Source organism: Cydia fagiglandana, chromosome 5, assembly GCF_963556715.1.
Source record: "Cydia fagiglandana chromosome 5, ilCydFagi1.1, whole genome shotgun sequence".
In the NCBI taxonomy this organism is placed as follows: Eukaryota; Metazoa; Arthropoda; class Insecta; order Lepidoptera; family Tortricidae; genus Cydia; species Cydia fagiglandana.
The window spans coordinates 19,956,918-19,983,228 of record NC_085936.1 but is presented as its reverse complement, the minus strand read 5'-3'; the positions used below and the strand labels follow the sequence as shown (position 1 = coordinate 19,983,228).

The window sequence follows — 26,311 nt, the reverse complement described above, 5'->3', positions numbered from 1 at the left end:
AATCAGACAATTTTATTTTTAATTTTTTTATTTTTTTTCGTGATATTTTTTGTACTTTTAAAGGATATTATGTTATTAAAACAGCTTTAAAATGTAAAGTGAACTAAATTACTTTTCAAAGTAGCGTAAATCACAAGTCATTAAACATTTTTTGTGATTTATGCTACTTTGAAAAGTAATTTAGTTCACTTTACATTTTAAATATCTTATAAAGCTGTTTTGATATCATAATATCCTTTAAAAGTACAAAAAATATCACGAAAAAAAATAAAAATATTAAAAAAAAAATTGTCTGATTTCAACGAGAGTAGGAGCATTCAATTGCTAGTTGTTTATGGAGTTAGATAAACATATTTTGTATCACGTAAAAAATTACACCCTGTATGTACGTATCGCCAGGAGAGGTGAATGATTACACACACTGCTCGCACAGAGTACCTACTAATCGCAAAAATAGTATGAATGAATCAATGAGTGAATGCGACTTATACGTACGATATTAAAAGCCTATAAAAAAAACCTTCAAGAAACTTTTTTACAGTTGATATCAACTTGATATTGGTACGAAATACGGAAGCCTAAAAAGAATATTAATTTCAAAATCTCACTGTCATTACATGATTTTGTTGTTGTGTGCGTGACTTCAACTATCGTGCTCATACCTTTACATTCAATTGTTGAGGATATGTTCTGGAATAGACGTATTAGGTTAGACTCCATATCACCTATTTCTTATTCATTGACATTGCCTGGCCACCGAATCGCTAACTACTGCCACATGTTTAGCTTAAGCATAGACAAGAGAAAGCATGCAGTCTAATATATATTAGCCAAAAAAGTTATATATCCGAACTTAATATAAGGTGCTAACAAATTAGCTACCAATATTTTTACAGCTGATAATACTCGACTCCTGGAGTATATTTAAGTATGAAACATTTAGGTTTTATGATGTTCTTTGAGAAAATTGGAAAACAAATTTGCTACGTAAAAACACCCTGTTAATGAGATAATTAAATGAGACCTCTTTTTAACTGGCCACTTCACGTTGATAAATGAAATGACACGTTGATGATAATGACATTTAACACAAACAATTGTTGGCAAAACAGAAAGTGTTAAATATCTTGTCAGTTAAATTATAGACAAATATAGTAAGCATAGAGTGCTCACTCCATACATCAGTTTTGGTACCAAAAAGACTATTATTTTCGTAATTGACATTTAGCATCGAGTAGCGGAATTATCAGTACCGCTACTTGATACTAGATGTCTCAAATGTCGCGACTCACGAAAATTGTATTGAACAACTATTTACAACTAATATTAAAGCAGAAGGAGTTGAAAATAAGTTCCAGTTAATCCTTGTTTAATATTCGCTGAAAGTTGTTGAGCATTAGACTTTTCGGTCGGTGCAACATCTATTGTCAAGTAGCAGTACTGATAATTCCGTTACTCGATACTAATGTTGACTACGAAAAGAATAGTATTTTTGGTACCAAAACTGATGTATGGAGTGAGCATGAGCACTCTATGTATTTTTTCTTTATGTGGTTAAATGCACGTAATGATTATTTTTAATTAATTTTATTAATATAATTTTAATTTATTTTTTTGTTCGGTAAATAAAACAAAAATATGATATGAAAAGTTTTCTTGATTTCTATTTAAAGTTAACTGTTTTTATATAAAGTACCATCTCTTAAAATATCGATACCTACAGCTTGGCAAAAAAGAGTAGAAATTAAAAAGTGGCAACATTGTAGTGTCGTCCCTTTCAAACCAATTTATATAAGAAAACGGGACGACACTACAGTGTTGCCACTTTTTAATTTCTACTCTTTTTTGCCAAGCTGTAATTTGTTAGCACCTTATATAAAAGCAATAAATTCCCGATCAAACTAATCTGCATCGGCGGCGGCGGCGCGCCGGCGCGGCGCTCATATTTCATATGGAAATGTTTTCTGGGGTTAATTCTTTTCATTAATTCATTCATTAACCTCGTGCTTCGAAACGGTCGCAATTTCGAACCACTTGCTACGCTCGTGGTTAAATTATGAAATATTTCGCTTGTACTGCGATCAATATTAGCATGAGGACTTAACAACAACTTTAACCTCTTGTCGCAAAGCATTTGCAACGACAACGTGTGTAAATATCATCGTTAATGTCAAATTTCTATGAAAATATGACGTTTATATTATAATAACACTCCCTCACTTTGTTCTGTTCAAATCGGTGCAAAGTTAGCTTAGACAGACTCCAGTATCTAACAAGGTCACGCCGATGCCACGGCGATAGCGCAGTGTCGGCAGCGGCGACGCGAAAATTTTGGCGGCGGCGGCGGCGCGAAAATTTTGTTGGCGGCGGCGGCGCGCCGGCGCGGCGCTCATATTTCATATGGAAATGTTTTCTGGGGTTAATTCTTTTCATTAATTCATTCATTAACCTCGTGCTTTGAAACGGTCGCAATTTCGAACCACTTGCTACGCTCGTGGTTAAATTATGAAATATTTCGCTTGTACTGCGATCAATATTAGCATGAGGACTTAACAACAACTTTAACCTCTTGTCGCAAAGTTTTTGGTTACTCTTTGATCAAGTGCAATGAATACCGGTATTAAATACGATAACCATTACCGGTATACTGAATACCTGTTATTATTGAGGTATTAATGAATACCGGTATTTCATTATGTCAATTAGTGTAGTTTAGCGATAAAGACAAAAACGGAATGACAGCAATACCTCTAATTCGAATATAGGTATAACATTTTAACCGGTATTCGTTTGACAGTTTATATACAGGTATTTAATAAAACCGGTTATACGGTCCCTGAACCAAACGGACCAAAAATTTTGGGACACGTTTCTTCTCAGTAAAAATGGAAAAAAGCTCGTGATTCTGAGTAGAAATTATATAAAAATTCCCAATTCTAACACAAAAAAAATTGGTATTTGGAAGGATCGAAATTTTCCATTTTCAAAATGAAAGATGCCTGAAGGTATTTCCTGTATTTCCCTGAGATTTTAGAGAAATATTCAAACTTTTAACTTTCCGCATTTGCACATCTGTAAGAACGGTAAACTCACGCAAATTACGGCCAATATTACGAAATAAACATAATGTGTGACTCGCGTAATGCTCGTTTTCCTCCGAGTGATGAGCAAATGATTGGACTGCGACCTTAAGGAAGGACAGATATTAGCGCTGTAAATGTGAGCCGCATTTATTTTCGAGAGACTAAACTTAGTGATTGCTCGAGATGTGTGGGAATCAACCAATAGCAGTGGGGAGACACTCCAGACTTCGGGCAAACTCGGCTCCGTTCGGCTCAGCATGGATCCGAGCAATTATTAGGGTTGACACAACTTGACGTCCCTTTGCGTGCACGACCACAGATAAGATTTGAATTTTGACAACCCTAAATAGTCAAAAGGTATGGTGTCATGTCATAAGTTAGAAAGGGATATTATTATTCGGCCCTAAATCGCTGTCGAACTTCAGTTTTGTAGGAAGACTAGGAAGTGTCCTTTCTGTACGGCAGTACTATGTATTACCAAAGAGAATAGATAGTGTAGAGGGCTATTGCCAAAGTAAATTTTGTAGTCACGGTACATTTACTGCCATCTATCGACACACGATTAAAACTTAAAATAAAATTGAAAATGTATAAATTAATCAAAATATGTTTACGGATAAATGATTTTTAACTTTTATTGTTCCATACTGACCCATGTTCTTCCACTGATACGTGTTAAAATTGTTAAATATCAAACGGTGTCGTCAACGCTATCTAGCCGAGAATAGGCCAAAGGTGTGTGCGCCATCTATTCGAGAATGACTTTTTCTTGATTTCCAAGGCACGTTTTTTTCTTAGACTTTATTTATCTTATATCTCTGCTATTACCTAGGTACTTATTCTGTGCCAATAGCATTTGTTGTAAACCACATCTCTTCTCTACTCGTGCCCTGCAGTGGTTTGTTCGTTGATATGACCTATAAGGTCTTTGTAAGTAGCCCTGTAAAACACCAGTTATCCGGAAAGTACAGTCACGTCACCTCAGTACACCTCAATGCCGGAACCAGTTAACGCCACACTTGCACCATCCCACTAAGCCGGGGTTAACCGGTTAAACCAGGAGGTACCGTGGGATGGTGCAAATGGCGCTTAGTCCTATTTGTCGTGATGCTTGTCCTGTTAGCAAATTTACAAACCATTGCATTGCTGCCCCGGGGTTATAGCCCCAACCACTTGTCAACTATCCTTAAAATGGGCCCGGAACACCGGGACGAACCACCCTGGATCTCATATTAACTCACATTTATAGACGGGTCTAGCGCGAAATTTATTCAATTACCTTTATTTACCGATGTTTCGACACAGGTTTCACTGGTCGTGGTCGCGGCTAACTAATGTCCCATGATGATAATGTGAGTTATTAATGTGTTCAAAACGCGGAAGTTTTAAATATTACACCCTGGATCTATTAGAATATACCTACTTCTTCTTTCCTGCTACTTTCCTTCCAACTTTTGAAATGTAGGTCTTTATGTTCACAGAATGATTCGTTGCCATGAGCCTGTCAAACAGCCGCAACCAATTCTTGGCGTTCGAGTCCCACAACCAAGACAACATTCAATATGAGAGAAAAGGAGGCATGTTCGTCACCACTTGTGTCTGCGTCTCTTTCATCCTCTGTGCGGTCCTGGTGGCGACCCTAGTCGGCGTAATAGTGTACTTTATTACATACTTTAAGGTAAGAATGGTCTCATTTTGTTATCTTATATTCTTATCGTTTGCTTAAATTGGTTCAGAACTTGTATAGATAATGGGTCAAGAACGTGTCAGGTTAATGGCTTAGTCAAGGGTTCCGTGGCAGAGTCGACAAGGGTATAAGTAGGCAGTCGAACTTTAGCTAATAGCAAAATTGCAGTATAAACTCATTGTAACTCCTTACATGTAATAGTATACAACCAGAGGGATCGAAAATCGTGATTTCCCTCTATCGCTTTTGCATAATCGAGCGACAGAGTGTGTATGTAACGAATTCCTATGATGGCGGTAGCCCCTCAGGTACAATACAAGTCAAGTCGGTAAAAAAATTTTCGCGAATTTGTCCAGGGCAGATGCTACGCCTCTTTTCGTACAGACTCTAAGCCAAAGAATATAATACCCTCTACTCTCTCTAGGCATATTCTAATAGTTTTGAGTTTGACTACAGAACCCTACCCGAAGGCACACTATCTATCAGACAAAGTACGTTAAAAAATATACAAACAAAATTATCTGTCTCATTGATAATGATTCCGGCAGTTTTAAATTTTCATTCACAATTTGCGGTCGGTAGTTTAAAAAAACGTTTAAAGCTTCGCTCGAGCTTTTAAAAAAAGATTACGTCAGAATGACAGTTCTCTGAGATGACAATCTGCGCGGAAATCGCGTGATTTTGAAAAAAACTATTTATTTTACTAGTCAATATTAAGCAAATTTATTTAAAATGAAACTCTTTTAATAAGCTTAAGTCCTGTGTTTCAATCGTGCATTTATTTTCTGTGATAATATTTTAATTGATAAGAAAAAATGTGCTTAAAAGTGTGTGTCGCCTTAGTTTTATTAAACACGATGTTTATTAATGGAAATGAAATTGTAAGTTGGTATAATCACTAAAAAGACATAATAAAACTGTTACATGTTTACATGTTAAATGCTGTTATTGTTTTCGACACAATTTATAGTGTAAAATTAAATTTTATTATGACTTCCTACCTGTTTTGTTATCTAAATGAAAGCTCCTTTTCTTCGTCGAAATCTTAGCTTATCTATTGATACTTATTTAGTATAAAATTAATTGAATTGAAAGTCATTTGAATTGTAGATGAACAGTTAATAATTAAAGTTAAATTTTAAGATTTCACATACGTAGGTACTAGGTACTATAATTTTTTACTAATGATTCATCTCTTACCGTCGCGATATCGCGTTGAGGGAAAGTTACCGGTTTCACTGACGCAATTTCATGCAAAATGCATAAAAACTATTAAACAACTGGGAGTTAGAGGTTGTTGAGATGTCAAAGTGCCAACCATTGAAGAACTAAACTTCCTTTTCAAAGTTGATTGAAACATCTACAAAACAATCTATTTTTATTTTTTCAGTTGTCACAATCAGTCAGTACCAATGACTTCTGGAACGAAGCTGAACCCTTCGGTCACAACGGCCCACCGTCTCCCGATCTCCGCCTACCCTCAGCCGTAGTCCCCAGCTTCTACCGCTTAAAACTGAGAACGGACCTCGATAACTCAAACTTTAAAGGAGAAGTCTACATAACAATAAAAGCTAAAAACAATGTCAAGGAAATCATCCTTCACTCAAAAGGTCTAAGTATTAATGATAAAGCAAAGCTTACGGAACAAACTTATGAGGAAATTCAGACGTTACACAGGAAGAAACGGGAAGAACCAGCTAACAAGACAGTATCGGAGAACCCTACTACTGCGAATACTCTAAATGTAACAATAAAAGAAGTTGAGGCACAGAAACCTAATGAAACTATTGTACCATCAAGCAATGAACATAATGAAACAACACCCATTAAATTAAACACAAATGTAACAAACGAAACTTCCAATGACGCACCTGCAAATGAAACCACAACACCAAAAGCGGAGATTCCTATTCCTAACAACACCATTTACACTACAACTAACATGAATACCCATGTGACTCACAGTAGTGCGAGGAATATACAGATTTTGTCCATCACCCAAGGCTCCGGAGACCAATTGATTATAAAATTGGCTTCAACATTGAAACCTGATGTGGATTACATATTGGAGCTGAATTTTGAAGGGAAGATCTCAGATGCAATGACTGGCTTCTATAAGAGCACCTATACCAGCAGTGATGGCCAAATCAGGTTAGTCATTTGATTTGTAAGTTACCATTAAATTTCATCCATACTAAATTTTCACTTCAAATAGATTCTACATGTTAAACAGTAGACAATAAGCCCCCACGCAAACTGGTGAAGGTGCTCAGTGGGACACCATCCTTAATAGTAACTTAACACATTCAACACCAAGAACCCGACTGTCGGGTACACTGTTCGTAGCGACTACGCGCTACATACGGCGAACCCATGGCTACGCGCTACGAGCGTAACCCGTAGCACTTAGTGGTAATGAATGTGTTAAAAAAAACCATCTGATTATAGCTAGAACAGCCGATTGCAGATTTAAGTAGAGAAAAAAAAAAGTTAAACAGTTGCTTTTTTTACAGTTCAAAATATTTGAGCAGGAAATAGGGTTGCAAATATACAGTAATAACATCCACTTATTTACCAGACACTAGCAGATAAGCTCTCATTACACAGCACTCTGCTGTACAATTGCCATCAGATATATCGGAACAGCCGAGGTGCTCAAAGATATCTGAAAACGCACTTACCACGCCTTGACAATAGAAGCGTGCTCAGGTTTTTGTGAACACCTTGTCTGCTCTGATATATCTGAATTAGGTATCTGATGGCGACTGCACTTAGTTTATTACAATTTGATAAACAAAGCTGACTAATCTCAATAAAACCTGTTTTAAGAGGAAATATGGTTAATGATTACTCATACATGCTCATAATAAAAAAAAGATAAGAAAATCTATTGCCTTACGTTTCATTCACAATATTTAATAATACTGTTGGAATTTTATTAATATGAATGTTTTATGTTATAGTGATTATTATCTAACATGAATGGCAATAATTAAAACAATGATAAAACATTAATTCTTATAAGTATAAAAAACACTCAGTTGAATAGTAGTAGTAGTAGTAGTAATCACTTTATTGTACACAACACAGGTTTACAAAAATAAATTACAGTAATGGAAGTACAAAGGCGAAGGAGGTCATTATGGAACCTGTTTAAAACTTCATTACCTTACTTCTACGAGTATGACATCATTCTTTTGAAAATCTCCAATATTTATTTGAATATTACTTGTAGTCTAAGTCTGGACTCTAACCTTTTGCAATAGAGTAGTTTTCTGTTTATCCATAGTAGATAAAGGCATTCAATGCTTTGACTACATTTTGTTGAGATTCTTCAACGATAAAGTATGCAGAGGTTTTAAATGAGTCAGCAAAACAAACGACGACGAGAAAGTGAAAACGCATCATGGACTATTTACTCGCACAAGAAAACATACGTGTAGATAGATGTAGATAATTAAAAACATATCATTAAACAATTTTTCACAAATCGACTTAGTCCAACAATCTGCCCTGCTTATTGTATTTGCAGAACTTGCATGAAAATCATCGTTTAAATAAAGAACTTATTCAAAGAGAACAAGATAAACAACAATTGCATGACATTTCAACTGCGATTACTGCATACGTTGTTAGCACGGCAGCAATAAGCTCAATAAGGCTTATATTTTGGGTACTAGACGACAATATAATTATATAATAAATAGGTATAGATAAATAATTAAATACATATAAAACATTCATAATTCAGGAACAAATATATTTGATGAACAAATACAAATAAGAGCTCTTATCAGGATTCGAACCTGGTACCTCCTGATTCATAGGCACTATCTCCTGTAAATAAAAGTAAAAAATAATTTATCGTTGCCTGTGCATTCTGTTCATATCATACCTACTATGTATTACCAGCGAATCTCGCTAATTGTCTTTAAAAGAGACTAAGCATCATGAGTTAACATTTTAATTCCACACACCAATTTGAACTCTAACTTTTCTTCATAAGGTCTCTTTTCCATTGCAGGAGTCTAGGGGTGACACAATTCGAGCCCACATCAGCGCGTGCGGCGTTCCCGTGCTTCGACGAGCCGGCGTTTAAAGCCATGTTCGAGATCAGTATAGCGCACCCGGGTAATTTGACAGCCCTGTCGAATATGAAGGTTTCCTCTCAGGAAGATATGTAAGTATACCTTATAAACCGAGACGTGTAATTAACCCTTGTCTACGTCAGCTGCCACTTCTTTGGTGGGTTGAACGGCAGCCAGCCAAATACGTAAATAAATATAGTCATCGCATCCCGATTGAACCCAGATCGTCTAGAGTGAGGTTTATCTAGGATTTAAATAAGATAAAATTAACGCCTATGCACAATACATATAAGTAGGACATTAAACTCCTAAGGTCTAATACAAATAATCCTATACAAAAAATAAAAAATGCAATTTGAAATCAATACTGAAGGAAAGATGGTTTAATTTCTTTGAAATTGAACGAAAATAAAGTAAATGCAACTCTGTTCCAAATGAAAATGGCTTAAATTAATTACATAGAAGTATTTAGTATTACCTATAGGTTGGCCCGTGGGCTATACTAGGTTAAATTTTAAATCTAAAAAAAGGAACCTTAAAAAGCTATTTTTAACCGACTTCCATTTCATAGAAGGAGGAGGTTCTGTATTCGGTTGTGGCTATTTTTTTTTTTCTATGTACGTTCACAGATTACTCCGACATCCGTAGTCCGATTTGAGTAATTCTTTTTTTGATCGAAAGGAGCTACCTCCGAGTTGGTCCCATTTTAATTTGGTTCTGTTCTGATGATGGGATCCATGAAGAATTGAGGTCACTCCTCAAATTTTAAAGGCACATGCATGGTGATTTGAGTGTTTTCTTAAGTAACTCGAGCATTTTCTCCCGAAAACCACCACTTTGATGAAGTAGACCTGATGATGATGATTGTTTTGATGATAATGATGATGATTTTTTAAATGTAGTACGTTCACCGATTACTCCGACATCCGTAGTCCGATTTGAGTAATTCTTTTTTTGTTTGAAAGGAACTACCTCCGAGTTGGTCCCATTTTAATTTGGTTCTGTTCTGATGATGGGATCCATGAGGAATTGAGGGAACTCCTCAATTTTTAAAGGCACATGCATGGTGATTTGGGTGTTTTCTTAAGCAACTCGAGCATTTTCTCCCGAAAACCACCACTTTGATGAAGTAGACCTGATGATGATGATTGTTTTGATGATAATAATGATGATTTTTTAAATGTAGTATGTTCAGCGATTACTCCGGCACCTGTGATCCGAATTGAGTAATTCTTTTTTTGTTTGGAAGGAGTTGCCTCCTAGGTGTTTTCGTATTATTTTTGGTTCTGGTCTGATGATGGAATCCATGAGGAACTGAGGGAACTCCTCAGTTTTTAAAGGCACGTGTAAAGTGATTTCGGTGTTTTCTAAAGTAACTCAAGCATTTGCTTCCGAACACCGCCAATTTGATGTAGTGCAAGTGTAGCCTTACCACGAGTTTGACATTGACATATTCGCTAAGTTAGCGACGCTAACGTCTTCGTAACTAACTTTTTATGCATCTCGCTCGCACTAATATGCCAATACGAGCGAGATGCAAAGAAAGTAAGTTACACACACGCTAGCGAATAAATCAATGTCAAACTCTTGGAAAGCTGGTAAGGCTACTGATCGGGGGTTAGGGTTAGGAGTTAAGGGGTCGGGGATAAAGGGGTCGGGTAATGGTGGTTGTAGGGCTGCTGGTTCAGGGCCGAGGGGTACATGGATCAGGAGTTGATACGCTGTGAGGTAGAGTGATCGGGGGGGTTGAGAGATTGGGTCAGTGGCGGGGCGGAGGATGGATTTAGTGTATTGACAGGAATTGTAATTTCCCAGACGGACTCGAGAAAATTCCTGATTACATATTTATTAAAGTAGATACACGAATTTAGTATTAATCATGATGTTATTTTTCATTCACGCGTCGCGCTCTTAACAATGCGTTAAAACTAAAAATGGAAAAATAAAAACTTTTTACAAAAAAAAGAAAACCGACTTCAAAAAGGATGAAATAAAATATTATCCATTTTAAGTCTATGCGTTACCAACTGATATGTTTGAAGTCGGTGCCAAGCCAAGTAGTAACAATACCCGTCAAATATAATCAGCCTTATGACTATAAATCCCATTAGAACTGTATTAATAACTATTATAAATGTGTAAGTAATTCTGTCTGCCTCTTTGTCACCTTTTCATGGCTATACAACTGAACCGCTTTAGGTGACATTTGGCAAGAAAGTAAATTCCTTGAATTGTTTTATATTATGAAACGTAGTTCTCTGAATAAGGGACGGGAAATAACTTCAGTCCCAATCTCACGCTTGCGTGCCGACTAACATGGTACGGACTGTGCTAAGAAGGTTTGATCGTGTGTTCTGAGGTGTGTTCTTAGGTACATTCGACGTCAAAGATATGGTTACACTTTTGCACCTTACTCCTTTGTAATAAGACGAAAAGTGTAAACATATTTTTAACGTCAACTGTACCTACAGAAAGTACGTTAATTGTCGTCGTGTAAGGCAAACCAACGTACATCCTTATCGATTCGCACCAAAATCATGGTATGCTTCCAAAGTTGGCTTGGCACCGACTTCAAACATATCAGTTGGTAACGCATAGACTTAAAATGGATAATATTTTATTTCATCCTTTTTGAAGTCGGTTTTCTTTTTTTTGTAAAAAGTTTTTTGAACTTATATAATTATACTTTTGGAACGGACCAGTGATGCATACAGCGCCATGACACATTTCTTGTGTATATCTTAAACCTCATGTGGGTGCCTACTGAACTACTGAAGGTCAATTTCGCAATAGACTACAATTACAGGGTGGCCAACTTGGAGGTATACAACTTTTTTTTGCCGCCATTTTGTTTTGGCGGCAAATATGACAGTTGTTGCATGAAAATTACTTTGTGTAGATATGGCAAATTTGTTATGGAGCGTTTACAAGACGGGGACACGTGTCACGCGCCACGAGCCACAATAGAAACATTAAAAATAACGTTTCCCGGTCGATTAATTTCGTGAAACGGTGACATTGACTGGCCCCCAAGATCGCCTGATTTAACAGCTCCTGACTTTTTTCTGTGGGGCTATCTAAAGGGACTTGTCTATGCCAATAGGCCAACGAACCTTCAGCAATTAAAACAAAATATTCGAAACACTGTCGCTGAAATAACGCCAGAAATGTGTGAAAAAGTGATGAAAAACGCGATGAAAAGGGTTCGCATCTGCCATGCTGCTAGAGGTGAACATTTGTCTGACATTATTTTCCATGTGTAATTGCTGACCCTACATATTATATTTAACAAGGAATACTTAATATTTTTTATGTTTTATAGAATAAAATTTCAAAAATAAAGTGTATACCTCTTATTTGGCCACCCTGTACTACGTAACTATTCGACAACAGAAAGTTTTTCCTAGTTCCATATTATACACAAACTATTCAAATATCGACCTTAATTTTAAGCAGGAAGATTCAAATTGTAACAACCAGATTTGCCAGTTTTCGTTACTCTCTTGTTTCACATATCGACTATCTTTTTGCCTTGACATGACCCTATCAGCTGATTATGGTAATTTAGGCCGATTCTAACGCACGCGAATTAAAACCTAATGTCGTTGTGGTAAAGTTCAAATTTAGTATTATCTGATTTTCATGTGATAGGGGTTATTATACTTATTATGCTTTTGTTCCCACGATTGTGGACCTTAATTTGTTGTTCTAAAGTTGAAATTCGATAGACGTGGAGGAGGTGATAACTAAGCGATAGAACTTACCTATTGTTTTACATATATCTATAATTTATACTTATCAGGATTTTTTTGATAAAGATGACAATCATTAATATTAAATGCCAATCGAAAAATTGCTTAGCTTTTGAAAAGAGCCACGCGACTTTTCTAAATATCTGTCATTCCGACACATTTTTAGGGTTCCGTACCCAAACTACCCAAAGGGTAAAAACGGGATCCTATTACCAAGACTCTACCGTCCGTCCGTCTGTCTGTCTGTGTGTCACCAGGCTGCACCCCGGAACCGGTACAGCTAGACAGTTGAAATTTTCGCAGATGATGTATTTCTGTTGCCGCTATAACAACAAATACTAAAAAGTACGGAACCCTCGGTGGGCGAGTCTCACTCGCACTTGTCCGGTTTTTTATTTTCGTTTGGTGTACAGTCGCCATCAGATATATCGGAGCAGCCAAGGTGTTCACAAATATCTGAACACGCCACTATTGTCAAGGCGTTAGAGTGCGCCACCTTGGCCGCTCCGATATATCTGATGGCGACTGTATGTCGATGTACGATTGTCATGTTGAATAGGCACCCTGTATTTATTATATTCTTCTGTCACAGCCCCGACTCACCAGGCTGGAGGTGGACGCACTTCGAGCGCTCCGTCAACATGTCTACTTACCTCGTCGCCTACATCGTGTCCGACTTCAAATCCGTCGAGACCACCTACGTCAGCAAGGTGTGTATTATTATACACACTGCCGCAATGACTCGCCCGACTTGAGTTAGGGCTGATTTAGACGGCGCGTGAACTCGCATGCGATTTTAGTTACATTGCGGAGCATCAAGGTTACATCAATTCAGCCATCCGATCAAATAACGCAAACTCGCATGCGAGTTCTCGCACCGTCTAAATGAGCCCTTAGACGCACTTCGAGAGCTTAACAGGGCCGGCTCTAGGGCAAGGCATCGGGCACCGTCATAACAGTAAACTTAGACTAGAGATAGACCAGAAGTCGGCAAGCCGCGGCTCATGTATTACAATTGCGGCTCTTTAAGTCGCCGATAAAGTGAACAACATTTGCGGCACTCTGAGCTTGTGACTGCGGTTGGCTCTTCTTCTCACGGCCACTTGCACCATTCCACTAACCCGGGGTTAAGTGGTTAAACCGTTAACCCAGTGTCAAATGTACTGGAAACCATGCGAAAAACTGGTTTAACCTGATAACCCCGGTTTAGTGGAATGGTGCAAGTGGCTCTCAAAAGTTAGCCGACCCCTGAAATAGACTGCCGCGTCTTATTCTATTGAATACTGTTAGAAAAAGACTTGTTGCTATCTCGCACGTGCCGAAAATCATAGCTTCTGGACTTTAGGCTCACCTTAATCGTATTTCATTCAATGAATGCGTTAAACATCCAAGTAAAATCAATGAATCTTTTGTGCAGACTTCCCGTAACCACAGTATAATAAAGAGTACTAACGTACAGCATGGACACTCCCTGCCTCCCGTTGAAAGTGCCGCCCACCCGCTCTCGGTTACCTCACATTTACCGGCTGGCAAGGACGCGACGACGCGGTGCGCTGAGTGGAGGCCACGTAAAATATACAAACATTAAACAAATATTTGGGCGTTTTCTAAAATAAATATCGAAAACCTGATTCTTTCAAATCTGGACATTCTTGGGCTCATTCTACTCAGAATCGACAGCATTCTCCATCCTTCCGTTAAAATAAGATGTCCCAAAATGTCCATTCCATTACGTCACGTTTCATTATGAAAAAAAATTTCACTTGTATGGACGTGACGTAGTGGAATGTACAATTTTCATACAAATTTTTGGGACAAGTTTTTTTATCATCAGGATTGAATATGCTAGTGATTCTGAGTTGAAAGAACCCAAAAACACCAGGATCTGTGTGAATCAGGTTTTCAATATTTATTTTAGAAAACGCCCATTTACAAAACCTATCAGATCACACTGAAAACAACACAATATCTATATGAACAAAAAAATCATGTTTTCAACTTACGTAATATTTTGGTGGCCTGAATTTCCTTACAAAAATTTTGTTACTTCGTTTAATACTGATTCAAAATAGGAAACTATTGTATATATCGAGCTTAGATATCCACTTTACAACATAATACGATTCTTATTTCTTCCTAATTCGCGCAATGAGTTTTGAGTCATTGAGGTCATCGAACTTGACAACAAAATGCCCGGAACCCTAGCACGTCTTATCTCACTCACACAAGCCTGGTACGCGTTCACCTACACGAGTTAGACTGTGTGCGTAGGAACGCGTTTGTTTCATACATTCGATCGCCAGTGTCCGAGGTGTGCCGTAACCGAACTCTAATCAATTATTTTTCACCTCAGCAGCTCGAACAAGGGTACTTTGCTTCTTAAAAACAGTGAGCAAAATGTCATTCAAGTGACTTTTATAGTCAAATGTCATTTCAACATGCGGGGTCTATTACAAGTTCGATATACTTGGGTTCTATTATCTCTGTCCCTCTAGGTATGTTCTCACTGCTTAGGGTGAAAAATTTTGTGTACTACACGAGATCAAAGTTATTTACATCTCGTGCGCTTTTGAATCCCTTACTACGCTCAAGATTCTAAATTAGATTATAGAATCTTTCGCTTGCACGGGACTCAAAATAAGCACTCGAAGAAATATCAAACTTTGATCTCTTGTTGTACAAATAACTATTTCCCAGGACAACATAAGCAAGCCCATCCGCGTCTGGACGCGTCCAGAACTGATCAACAAGGCGAGCTACGCCCTCACCATCACGCCGAAACTGTTAGAGTATTACGAGGAGGTGTTTGGACTGCCCTATGTGCTGGATAAGCTGGATCTGGTCGCTATCCCGGATTTCTCAAGCGGAGCTATGGAGAACTGGGGACTCATTACATTCAGGTTAGTGGTTGTGCACAAATCACGCGAGGTGTTTTCGGCTACTTTTTGACCCCCCCTCCCCCTTGGTGAGGTTTTTGGCTACATTACTAGATGTCTTAGAAAAGTAATGAATAAAATAGAATACAAATCATTCACTTCGTCGAAAATTGCTCATCATGAATTGCCGTTTCCAGTCCTGTGCCATAATGTACTATTTTTTGCTTTCAGAGAAACCACGCTATTGTTCGACCCCGCCGCTAGCGGTCCCCGCGACAAACAGAACGTCGCCATTGACGTCGCTCACGAACTAGCGCACCAATGGTTCGGCAACCTGGTCACCATGAAGTGGTGGACCGACCTCTGGCTCAACGAGGGCTTCGCCACTTACATCGAGTACGTCGGCGTTGACCATGTGAGTGTCTATATGGCAATATAGTCTGGGGTCATAGTGGTTATACTCGCTCACGAACTAGCGCACCAATGGTTCGGCAACCTGGTCACCATGAAGTGGTGGACCGACCTCTGGCTCAACGAGGGCTTCGCCACTTACATCGAGTACGTCGGCGTTGACCATGTGAGTGTCTATATGGCAATATAGTCTGGGGTCATAGTGGTTATACTCGCTCACGAACTAGCGCACCAGTGGTTCGGCAACCTGGTCACCATGAAGTGGTGGACCGACCTCTGGCTGAACGAGGGCTTCGCCACTTACATCGAGTACGTCGGCGTTGACCATGTGAGTGTCTATGGCAATATAGTCTGGGGTCATAGTGGTTATACCCGCTCGCGAACTAGCGCACCAGTGGTTCGGCAACCTGGTCACCATGAAGTGGTGGACCGACCTCTGGCTCAACGAGGGCTTCGCCACTTACATCGAGTACGTCGGCGTTGACCATGTGAGTGTCTATGGCAATATAGTCTAGGGTCATAATGGTTATACTCGCTCAAGAACTCGCACCAGTGGTTCGGCAACCTGGTCACCATGAAGTGGTGGACCGACCTCTGGCTCAACGAGGGCTTCGCCACTTGCATCCAGTACGCCGGCGTTGACCATGTGAGTGTCTATGGCTATATAGTCTGGGGTTATATTCGTTTTACTCGCTCACGAACTAGCGCACCAGTGGTTCGGCAACCTGGTCACCATGAAGTGGTGGACCGACCTCTGGCTCAACGAGGGTTTCGCCACTTACATCGAGTACGTCTGCGTTGGCTATGCGAGTGTCTATGGCTATATAGTCTGGGGTTATACTCCTTTAGATGAAACTATATTTGGTAGTCCTTATAATAATGAGTACCTAAGTTTTTCTATAAGTACCTAGTTCAGTTCAACACATACTTCGGCTTTGATCATGTGAGTATGCTCTACGGCAATATATTATGGGGTTAGACTTGCAAGGCGTTGTAGCCCAAACAATAGAAAGTAACTCCATTTCTATTGTACTATAGTTCAGTTTGTTTGGCGTCGACCGTGTGAGTGTTTATGTGGATAACGTAGGCCATGGATGGTCATAGCTCGGCAACTTGATAGTTATGGCAATTGTCGTACTACAACTTGGACACAAAATCTAGAAAAACTTGTCAATAATTAGTGAATACCTTCAGAACATTTTGCACATCTTACGTTACATTCAATCTAGAGTAATAAATACGGAAAAAATATATAAATCATTTTTACTCCGTTTGCCTTGAGTTTAGATACACCACTTTGTACAGAAGGCCTTTAGAAAAAAGAGCCGTAGTTCAAATAATGTTTCTAAACTTGTAACATGTTACAGATTGAACCCGAATGGAACATGTTCGAGTCCTTCTCCATCGACAAGATGGACCTCCTCCGCTCGGACTCCCTCAAGAACACCTCCCCCGTCTCCAGAAAGGTCATCGATGCTTCCGAGATCTCGCAGAAATTCGACGAGATCTCGTATACGAAGGGGGCGAATTTGATTCGAATGCTGAACCATACAGTGTCAGAGGAGCTGTTTCATAAAGGACTGCTGATCTATTTAAATCAATGGTAAGACAATATTGGAATTTATTTATAGACTAATAAAAGATATATTATATAGCAGAAATTCAACGAGGTCTCGTATACGAAGGGGGCGAATTTGATTCTTATGTTGAACCACACGGTGTCAGAGGAGCTGTTTCATAAAGGACTGCTGTTCTATTTAAATCAGTGGTAAGACAATATTGGAATTTATTTATAGACTAACAGGAAATTCGGTGAGATTTTGTATTTGAAAAGGGCATATTCTAATACGAATGCTGAACAACATATTGGTTGAATTGACTATGAGCCGTTGCACTAACAATATTATAAATGATATCGATTCGAAACTATACCTCTCATGTCGAATGATCCCTATTACAGATAATAATTATTGTATAATTATTTCCCATCGTATTTTCACGGAAACTTACGAACGTGTCTTGCTATTTCAGTTAGTCTCGGTACAAAAAGTACTATCGTTGACTGAAGTAGCATGACAAATACGAACGTTTCCGAGAAAATACGAAGGAAAACAATTATGCAATACACATCTGCAACACATAGTCCGGTGAACATTTTTAAAAACTTGTAGTTTGTTAGGGAATTTTTTTTTTGGTACTTTTCTTTCATGTATGACATTTATTTCAGTTTTTAGTAGTAGTAGTATTATGGACCTGTCTTCTGACATGATTTGATTGAAATGATGTTTTTTTTAATTGTTCAGGACTTACTCAAACGCGGAGGAGAACGACCTCTGGGCAGCGATGTCAACGGCGGTCAAGTCGGTCTCGAACCTGGGACAGCTGTCGGTCGTGGACTTCATGAACTCGTGGACCCGCCAGGCCGGATATCCGGTGGTTAATGTCAACAGGAACTATGAGAACGGCGATGTCATGTTTGAACAGGTTTATTTTTTTTTTATTTTTTTTTTTTATTTAAATAAATAAATAAAATTTGAACAGGTAAGTTATACATATAAACCGTTTGGCTGGGAGAGATTTCCTAGAAGGTTATCTTTCCTTTATTGGACTAGAACTTAGTAGCAACATTTTTAGCTGTATCTAAATAATGTTTGATACATTTTCTATTACATTTGATAAGAATGTAGTTAATATTTTGATATTTTTATGCCTTCTAATATTGCTTTTACTTCTTACTAACTTAATGGCGCAGCGACCCAAAATGAGACTTGGCCTCCTTTTTACTTCTAATTGTTTATTTTTACAGAAACTATTCACAAGCTCCGACGACCCCTACCAAGCCATGATCGACCAGCTCTGGCACATCCCCATCAGCTACACTTTACCCAGCCAAGGCAATCAGTCGGCCAAGCCACAGTCAGCCAAGCCACAACTGTGGCTGAAGGAGCGCTCCGTCATCGCCCACCTGCCCGTCGATCGCACGCAAGCGCTCTATGTCAATGTTGATGCTATTGGTACGTTGTTTAACATTCGTTTGCCATTCATTCTCATGGTCAAAACTCGTAAAATGGAAAATAGTATCATGAAACCTTGTGAGCGTCAGCTGCAGTTCCGTAGGTAAAGATAAAGATAGTTTATTTTTCAAGTAGATATATGTATTACAATGGGCTTGTGAACATCCATAGTCTGTATTTAAATAAAAGTAAACCAAATCTACCCTCAAATGGCTCCTTAAGCCAGGATGTTCAGTTAACCAATAAATGATGTACTACCCAAAAAATTCCCAATTGTTTGTTTACTTTTATTTAAAAATCTAAAGATACAGACTTTGCCTTTGACGGGAGGCCTTTGCCTAGCAGTGGGACACTCCTATAAGCTAATAAAAAAGATACAGACTATAATCGCCCGCTTACCACCTTACTCTGCTAGTTTCTTGCCGTTCCCATATTGGGATAACCTCCTCCAATTTAGGAGGGATTTAAACCTTTTTGGGCAGATGTGTAGGGTTAGAGCCGGCGTAGCTTTGAGTACACTTGGGTTTAAAGATTTTTATTACTCATAAAGAACAAAAGTTCACTTACAATGAGCTTAAACTATAAAGAATTTCATGCATGGTTTACAATTACTGACATTCAGCTAGTCGATGACAATAATTAATATACATTATCACTGATATATTTTTTCAACTTGATTTTAAACATTTTTAATGATTTGAAATCTTTCACTTCACTGGGTAAGTTATTGTACATCTGTGCTCCCTCGTAGGTACATGACGTTTCTTTTGCCGTATCATGTTCTGTGCTTAAAAACTTTTATCTTTAAAACGATTTTTTTTATTACTCCTTTCTCTCACAGGCTACTACCGAGTGAACTACGACACCAAAAACTGGGAACTCCTAAGCGCAGCTCTGAAATCCGGACACTTCAAATCACCAATCACGAAAGCCCAGCTCATCGACGACGCGTTTAACTTGGCCAAGTTTTCACACATGAACTATAGCCAGGCGCTAGGGCTGACAACTTGCGTCATTGAGGGCGAGGACTCGAAGGTTGTGTGGGAGTTGTTACTGAATAATATGGGATTTATTAAGTATAATATTAGGAGTACTTCCGGATATGTACATTTTCAGGTGAGTCTAATTTTTATGAAAATATGATCTATTATAATTAGTAGCATTCCTCCTTGTCACTTGAAAGTCTGTACAGAGTTGGTTTAGATACGGATCGGATGTAGCTAATAGCTATGGAAATATTCGGCGCAATCGAGTAGAGAAGGTAGAATGATTAGTCAGTGTATTAGAGTCGTGGATCGGTATTATCCTTTATTTCAAAAATAACAACAACTATTAATATTTTTTAGCGATAAGACCGCCTGTTGTTTACCTCTGCTTGTATTTCTGTTTTCTTTTGTATTGTCTTCTTTTATTGACGTGTGCAATAAAGAGTATTTGTATTGTATTGTAATGCATTATAACAAGATTTTCTCGAAAAGTATTTAGTGTAAGTCAGAAAAATGTTATCCATCCATGACATATGCTTTGTCTGTAAAATCTGTCGAAATTCGTCATTAATTCCTACATATAGGGAAGATAAAGAAGAATAAAGAGTACTATCTATCTATCTATCTATATAGGGGTATATTCTCTTGAAAGTATCAACTGATTTTGAATAGTGTCTGAAGAATATGAGATGTCATGTCATATACTTAAGGTCATATTTTGGTCTTCCCTTCTAGATTGTGTTAACCTGAAACTTAGTTCTATGGAATTCAACTTAGTATTTTTTAACAGGACTACATGAAAATCTTGCTCCAAAAGCAACTCGAACGCCTCAATTTCGGCCTGAGTAAACCCAAGGATGACAACGAAGCGTTCCTGATAGAAAACCTCGTGATGTGGGAGTGTGAGGTGGAGGCCCCTCGGTGCCTCAAGTGGGCCCAAGACGAGTTCACCAACTGGTCGACACAGGGAGACCTTAGTAACAACTCGTACGTATTGTCGTGTTCATGTGGGAGTGTGAGGTGGAGGCCCCTCGGTGCCTCAAGTGGGCCCAAGACGAGTTCACCAACTGGTCGACACAGGGAGACCTTAGTAACAACTCGTACGTATTGTCGTGTTCATGTGGGAGTGTGAGGTGGAGGCCCCTCGGTGCCTCAAGTGGGCCCAAGACGAGTTCACCAACTGGTCGACACAGGGAGACCTTAGTAACAACTCGTACGTATTGTCGTGTTCATGTGGGAGTGTGAGGTGGAGGCCCCTCGGTGCCTCAAGTGGGCCCAAGACGAGTTCACCAACTGGTCGACACAGGGAGATCTTAGTAACAATTCGTACGTATTGTCGTGTTCATGTGGGAGTGTGAGGTGGAGGCCCCTCGGTGCCTCAAGTGGGCCCAAGACGAGTTCACCAACTGGTCGACACAGGAAGACCTTAGTAACAACTCGTACGTATTGTCGTGTTCCTCTTAGAGACCCTCATGTGGGAGTGTGCGGTGGAGGCCCCTCGGTGCCTCAAGTGGGTTCAAGACGAGTTCACAAACTGGTCGCTACAGGGAGACCTTAGTAACAACTCGTAAGTATTGTCGTGTTCCTCTTAGAGACCCTCATGTGGGAGTGTGCGGTGGAGGCCCCTCGGTGCCTCAAGTGGGTTCAAGACGAGTTCACAAACTGGTCGATACAGGGAGACCTTAGTAACAACTCGTACGTATTGTCGTGTTCCTCTTAGAGACCCTCATGTGGGAGTGTGAGGTGGAGGCCCCTCGGTGCCTCAAGTGGGCCCAAGACGAGTTCACCAACTGGTCGACACAGGGAGACCTTAGTAACAACTCGTACGTATTGTCGTGTTCCTCTTAGAGAACCTCGTGTGGGAGTGTGAGGTGGAGGCCCCTCGGTGCCTCAAGTGGGTTCAAGACGAGTTCACCAACTGGTCGACACAGGGAGACCTTAGTAATAACTCGTACGTATTATTTACTAGGGGTTCTGTGAGCTGTAGACCTCGCGAACCCCAACCATCCATTTTTGACAACTGTAAAACGTTACCCCTAAATATTTGGTCCCCTATATCAGGTATGGATCACTCCGCGATTTCGTCGCGTCGCTACAAGTCCATGCGGCCACACCAGTTTTGGTGTCTAGCATTAGTAATTGCCGCGCACCGCTCTACGAAACGGACGCCTGCTCGCGCTTGCGCTTATCGGGTCGATTCTAACTTTAAGATACGCCGATTAATAGACCTAGAAACGATATGGATTAGATATGTCAGTGTTAAATATGACGTTTCTTCAAACCAAACTTTTGACACTTACACATCTAATCCATATCGTTTCTAGATCTAATAATTGACGTATAGTAAAGTTCGAATCCGGCGGTTAATCTCTCGTAATAGACGCGTTTTTTTAGAGTGAGAACCTTCCGTACCTATAGTCCGTTTTTTTTAGCATTAGAAAGAACTTCGCAGAAGTAAGCTTGTGGTTCCAAATCCGGCACTTTTAGCGGTAATAATTTGAAGTAAATTATATGTATTGACCACGCTACATTAGACAACTCAATAATTATTAACAATTCAAGAGCCTGATAAGAACTGCACGCTTGCTTCTGTGGAGTTCTTTCTAATGCTAAAAAAAACGAACTATAGTATTATTATTTCATCATCATCATCATTTCAGCCTATATATGTCCCACTGCTGAGCACAGGCCTCCTCTCATGCGCGAGAGGGCTTGGGCTATAGTCCCCACGCTAGCCCAATGCGGATTGGGGACTTCACATACACCTTTGAATTTCTTCGCAGATGTATGCAGGTTTCCTCACGATGTTTTCCTTCACCGAAAATCTAGTGGTAAATATCAAATGATATTTCGTACATAAGTTCCGAAAAACTCATTGGTACGAGCCAGGATTTGAACCCGCGACCTCCGGATTGAAAGTCAGACGTCATATCCACTCGGCCACCACTGCTTCCGTTCGTTATTATTTATTCTGTGCCAATATCCAGATTCGTTAACCGTAAAAGCGATGATTTTAAGTTTTATTTACAGTACACTGTATTGAATGTATGAATGAAAGAATGTTATTGTTCTACTTTCAGCATACCTGTCTACCTGCGCTCGCTGGTGTACAACATGGCGATCAAGAAGGGCGGGCGGCGCGCCTTCGAGTTCTTCTGGGACGCCTTCCAAAACGCCACCGACCCTAACGTGAAAACACTCATTATTAACAACCTGCCCTCTACTAGGGATCCGGCTTTGATTACACTGTAAGTTCTTTGGTACCATATATTCCAGTACTTTATATTGTACTATAAATACAGGTACCACACATGGTAACATAAATACCGATGCTACATTGTTACCATAAATACCGGTACCACAACGGTACCAAACTTGAAAACGGTACCGATTTTTATACGCTATCACAATTAATATCAGCTCCGTATAGACTGCCGAATGATAATACCGAAAATAACCGCAGTACCACACATACCGGTACCCGGCACTTGAAACCCGGGTACCATAAATACTATTATCATACATACACGTACCGAAACTACCGCTACCGATTCTTCATTCTAGTACCGGTATCATGCTTAACTGTTAATCTTATATTTTATTTGGACGCTTCATATTGAATTTTCTAATCGACCTAACTAATAATTCAACCTAATTACCACAGACTCCTGGAAAGAAGCCTAAACGACCTCCCCAATCAATACGCGTCCACAGTATGGGGCGTCGAACCAACAGTAGGAACCAGGATCGCCCAAGACTTCTTAATGAAGAACTTCGACGCGATCTACAACAAGTTCACCAGTATGGACGAGTTCACATTCCCTGGTATACTGAACGGCGCCTTCGGATTCATTACTAGTGAAGATGAACTTAATAAGGTAAATAACTTTCTAAAAAGTAATTATAAATTAGAGCCACCCCAAGCTAACACTGATGAGACTTAGCACTAACAAAGTCTGGTGGTGTCAGCGTAAAGGCGACTAGAATTTGACGGGGAGTAAGTTTTTTTTGTAACATTTGTATTCCTTTGTTTATCTTAGGTTAGGATTTTATAATTTTTATAAATATAACAGTAAAATATAAAAACATTTATTTCGAAAATCATGTCATCGAAACGGTTAGAAATTGCTTTTATAGATTAACAGTTCTTTACAAGGTGCGAAACTATCTCAGTGTGGACATGCGCGTGAAATTATGTGACACTCTTATCCTGTCCAAACTTAAATATGCGGATACGGTATAAAGATAAAGATAAAGATAAAAAATAGTTTATTCAAGTAGGCATATTACAATGCGCTTATGAACGTCAAATAAACCATCCATCCATATATGGTATATGGTATATGGGAACTGTTTACTAGCTCGCACCAAAAGAGTTATTCAACGACTGCAAAATGCCTGCGCACGTTTTTGCTTCCCGATACCACCTCGGTCACACATAAGTCCATACCTGACTACTAATAAACTCTTAAACATGAATAGTCGACGCATCCTACATTTTGCCACGCTCCTCTTTGGTATCTGTAACAGTAAAAAGCCGGTGTACTTATTTGAGAAATTGACCATTTATCATCACATCAGACGTGGCCCCAGACTACTATGCCCAAGGCACAGAACCGCTGCATTCCGTGGCAGCTTTCGTTACGCCGCCACGAAGTGCTGGAATAATATTCCGCCACCAATCCGACAGAGCAGTACTATTGGTTCCTTTAAATCAAAACTAAAAACGTACCTAATGGGCCAACAAAGTTTTGCTACCTGAAGCTTAATATATTAAAAAACCCGATCCCGTCATTATTACTTATTTTGCACCTTAAGTTACTCACCAGTTAAGTTATTTATATTTAGATATAATATTTGATGTATATATTTATAATAGTATTAAATATTATTTATTTACGTCGTCCACGTGTCCCGCACTATGCTGTCCCGCACACTCCGCTGGCTCCACAGAAAACCAGCGCCGTTGACCACGCTAGTCATTGCTGAGTGGAGACCATTTCGGCTTCACATCTCTATTTCCACTGTTTTGTTTATCTTTGCCCTGTACTTGTATACCTATAGATGTGTTATCTTGTATATGTTTGTATTGATGTGTTGTCTGAATAAATGATTTCTATTCTATTCTACTTACAATAAAAAAATACATATAAACACATTATAAAAAACCTAACTTAGGGTGCCGCCGGCAGCCGGGCAAGGCCCAAGCTACCGGTGGTCATGGCTGCAGAGAAAGGAACCGGCGGACTATCCGCGCCGTGTCCAAGATCACCGCCTTCTGCATCTGATCCTTGATCCAACCATCTAGCGAGAGTCTCTCAAGATATTGGACGAGACTCTTCGCTATTACACTTTTCGCTGAAACAACTATCGAGACAATGATCGTCGAATCAACACCCCACATGGCGGTTATCTCGTGAGCCAAGTCTAGGTACTTACTGGACTTGTCCTTCTCGGCTTCCTTACATTCGTATTTATTATTACTCTTATTTTTTCTTCTTTCCTTGATCTGGTTAAGTATGTGTTTTTAATTTAGTCTTAGTGTTTTTAGTTATGTGTTGTATATTTTGTATTGTTATTTTATTGTGATTTTGTTATTTGACATGTGTTATTTTATCATTAAAGAAATTGAAATAGGACATAATAATTTCCTAAATGGAAGAAAAAACTCGGAAAGTCCGAAAAAAGACGATGGTATAGGTACACAATTACGTATCGAAACTTTGGAACATAGTTGTAGTATTAAGTCATACTTAGGTAGTTTTACGGTGCTAGTTGTTCCTGTACCGGCATCATTTCGTAGGTACTCCTAAAGATTAGTAGATTCGGATTTTTCAGGGGTGAAAATGGAGTTAAAATGTTTTAAAAATGGATTCCTCTTACAGTTGAAATCGTTCGCGCTGCAACACAAAGACAAGCTACTTCCAGTATCCCAGACGCTCCAGAAGATGATGGATACCGCAAAACTTAGAATCGAGTGGATGAAGCGACACGCTCCTACTGTCAACGCGTGGTTCAAGGACTATGTCACTAGTAAGTTCACCTCTAAGTACAGTCAGCAGAAGAAGTTGCTAAGCGGGCGAGGTGTTCAAAATTACCTTGAAACGCTCTTATTCTCAAAATAATAATGTCGCGTCAAGATCATTTTGAACACCTCGCCCGCTTAGTAACTTCTGCTGCTGACTGTACTAGTACCAGCAGAAAAAGTCATTTTCTGTACAGAATTTTTCGAAGCTTTATAGCGTATTTATTTAAAACATTGTTGGTTATTATTGTTTCATTTAGTCAATCACAGTAACTCACTTGTGTGAAGTAAATAAAATTGGTGGAATAAGTAAAACAAATTCGTGGATGAAACCAAACGAAAAAAGACTGTAAATTTCCACGAAAATCCTCATGTTTTCGTATTCGCGT

General features: G+C 39.1%; 1 protein-coding gene across 1 annotated transcript in view; it reads left to right on the top strand.

The window, feature by feature from the left end:
* Positions 1–26,311, top strand: part of LOC134664624 (aminopeptidase N-like) — a 38,798-nt gene that overhangs the window by 6,631 nt on the left and 5,856 nt on the right. The window contains exons 2-15 of the mRNA XM_063521355.1: positions 4,565–4,761; positions 6,161–6,921; positions 8,795–8,950; positions 13,203–13,320; positions 15,308–15,510; positions 15,718–15,901; positions 17,265–17,500; positions 18,201–18,381; positions 18,704–18,911; positions 19,753–20,027; positions 20,688–20,884; positions 22,978–23,145; positions 23,562–23,775; positions 25,783–25,930. Coding sequence (XP_063377425.1) covers positions 4,579–4,761; positions 6,161–6,921; positions 8,795–8,950; positions 13,203–13,320; positions 15,308–15,510; positions 15,718–15,901; positions 17,265–17,500; positions 18,201–18,381; positions 18,704–18,911; positions 19,753–20,027; positions 20,688–20,884; positions 22,978–23,145; positions 23,562–23,775; positions 25,783–25,930 — 3,232 coding nt within the window. The 5' untranslated portion in view covers positions 4,565–4,578. The remainder of the gene's footprint in view (positions 1–4,564; positions 4,762–6,160; positions 6,922–8,794; positions 8,951–13,202; positions 13,321–15,307; positions 15,511–15,717; positions 15,902–17,264; positions 17,501–18,200; positions 18,382–18,703; positions 18,912–19,752; positions 20,028–20,687; positions 20,885–22,977; positions 23,146–23,561; positions 23,776–25,782; positions 25,931–26,311) is intronic.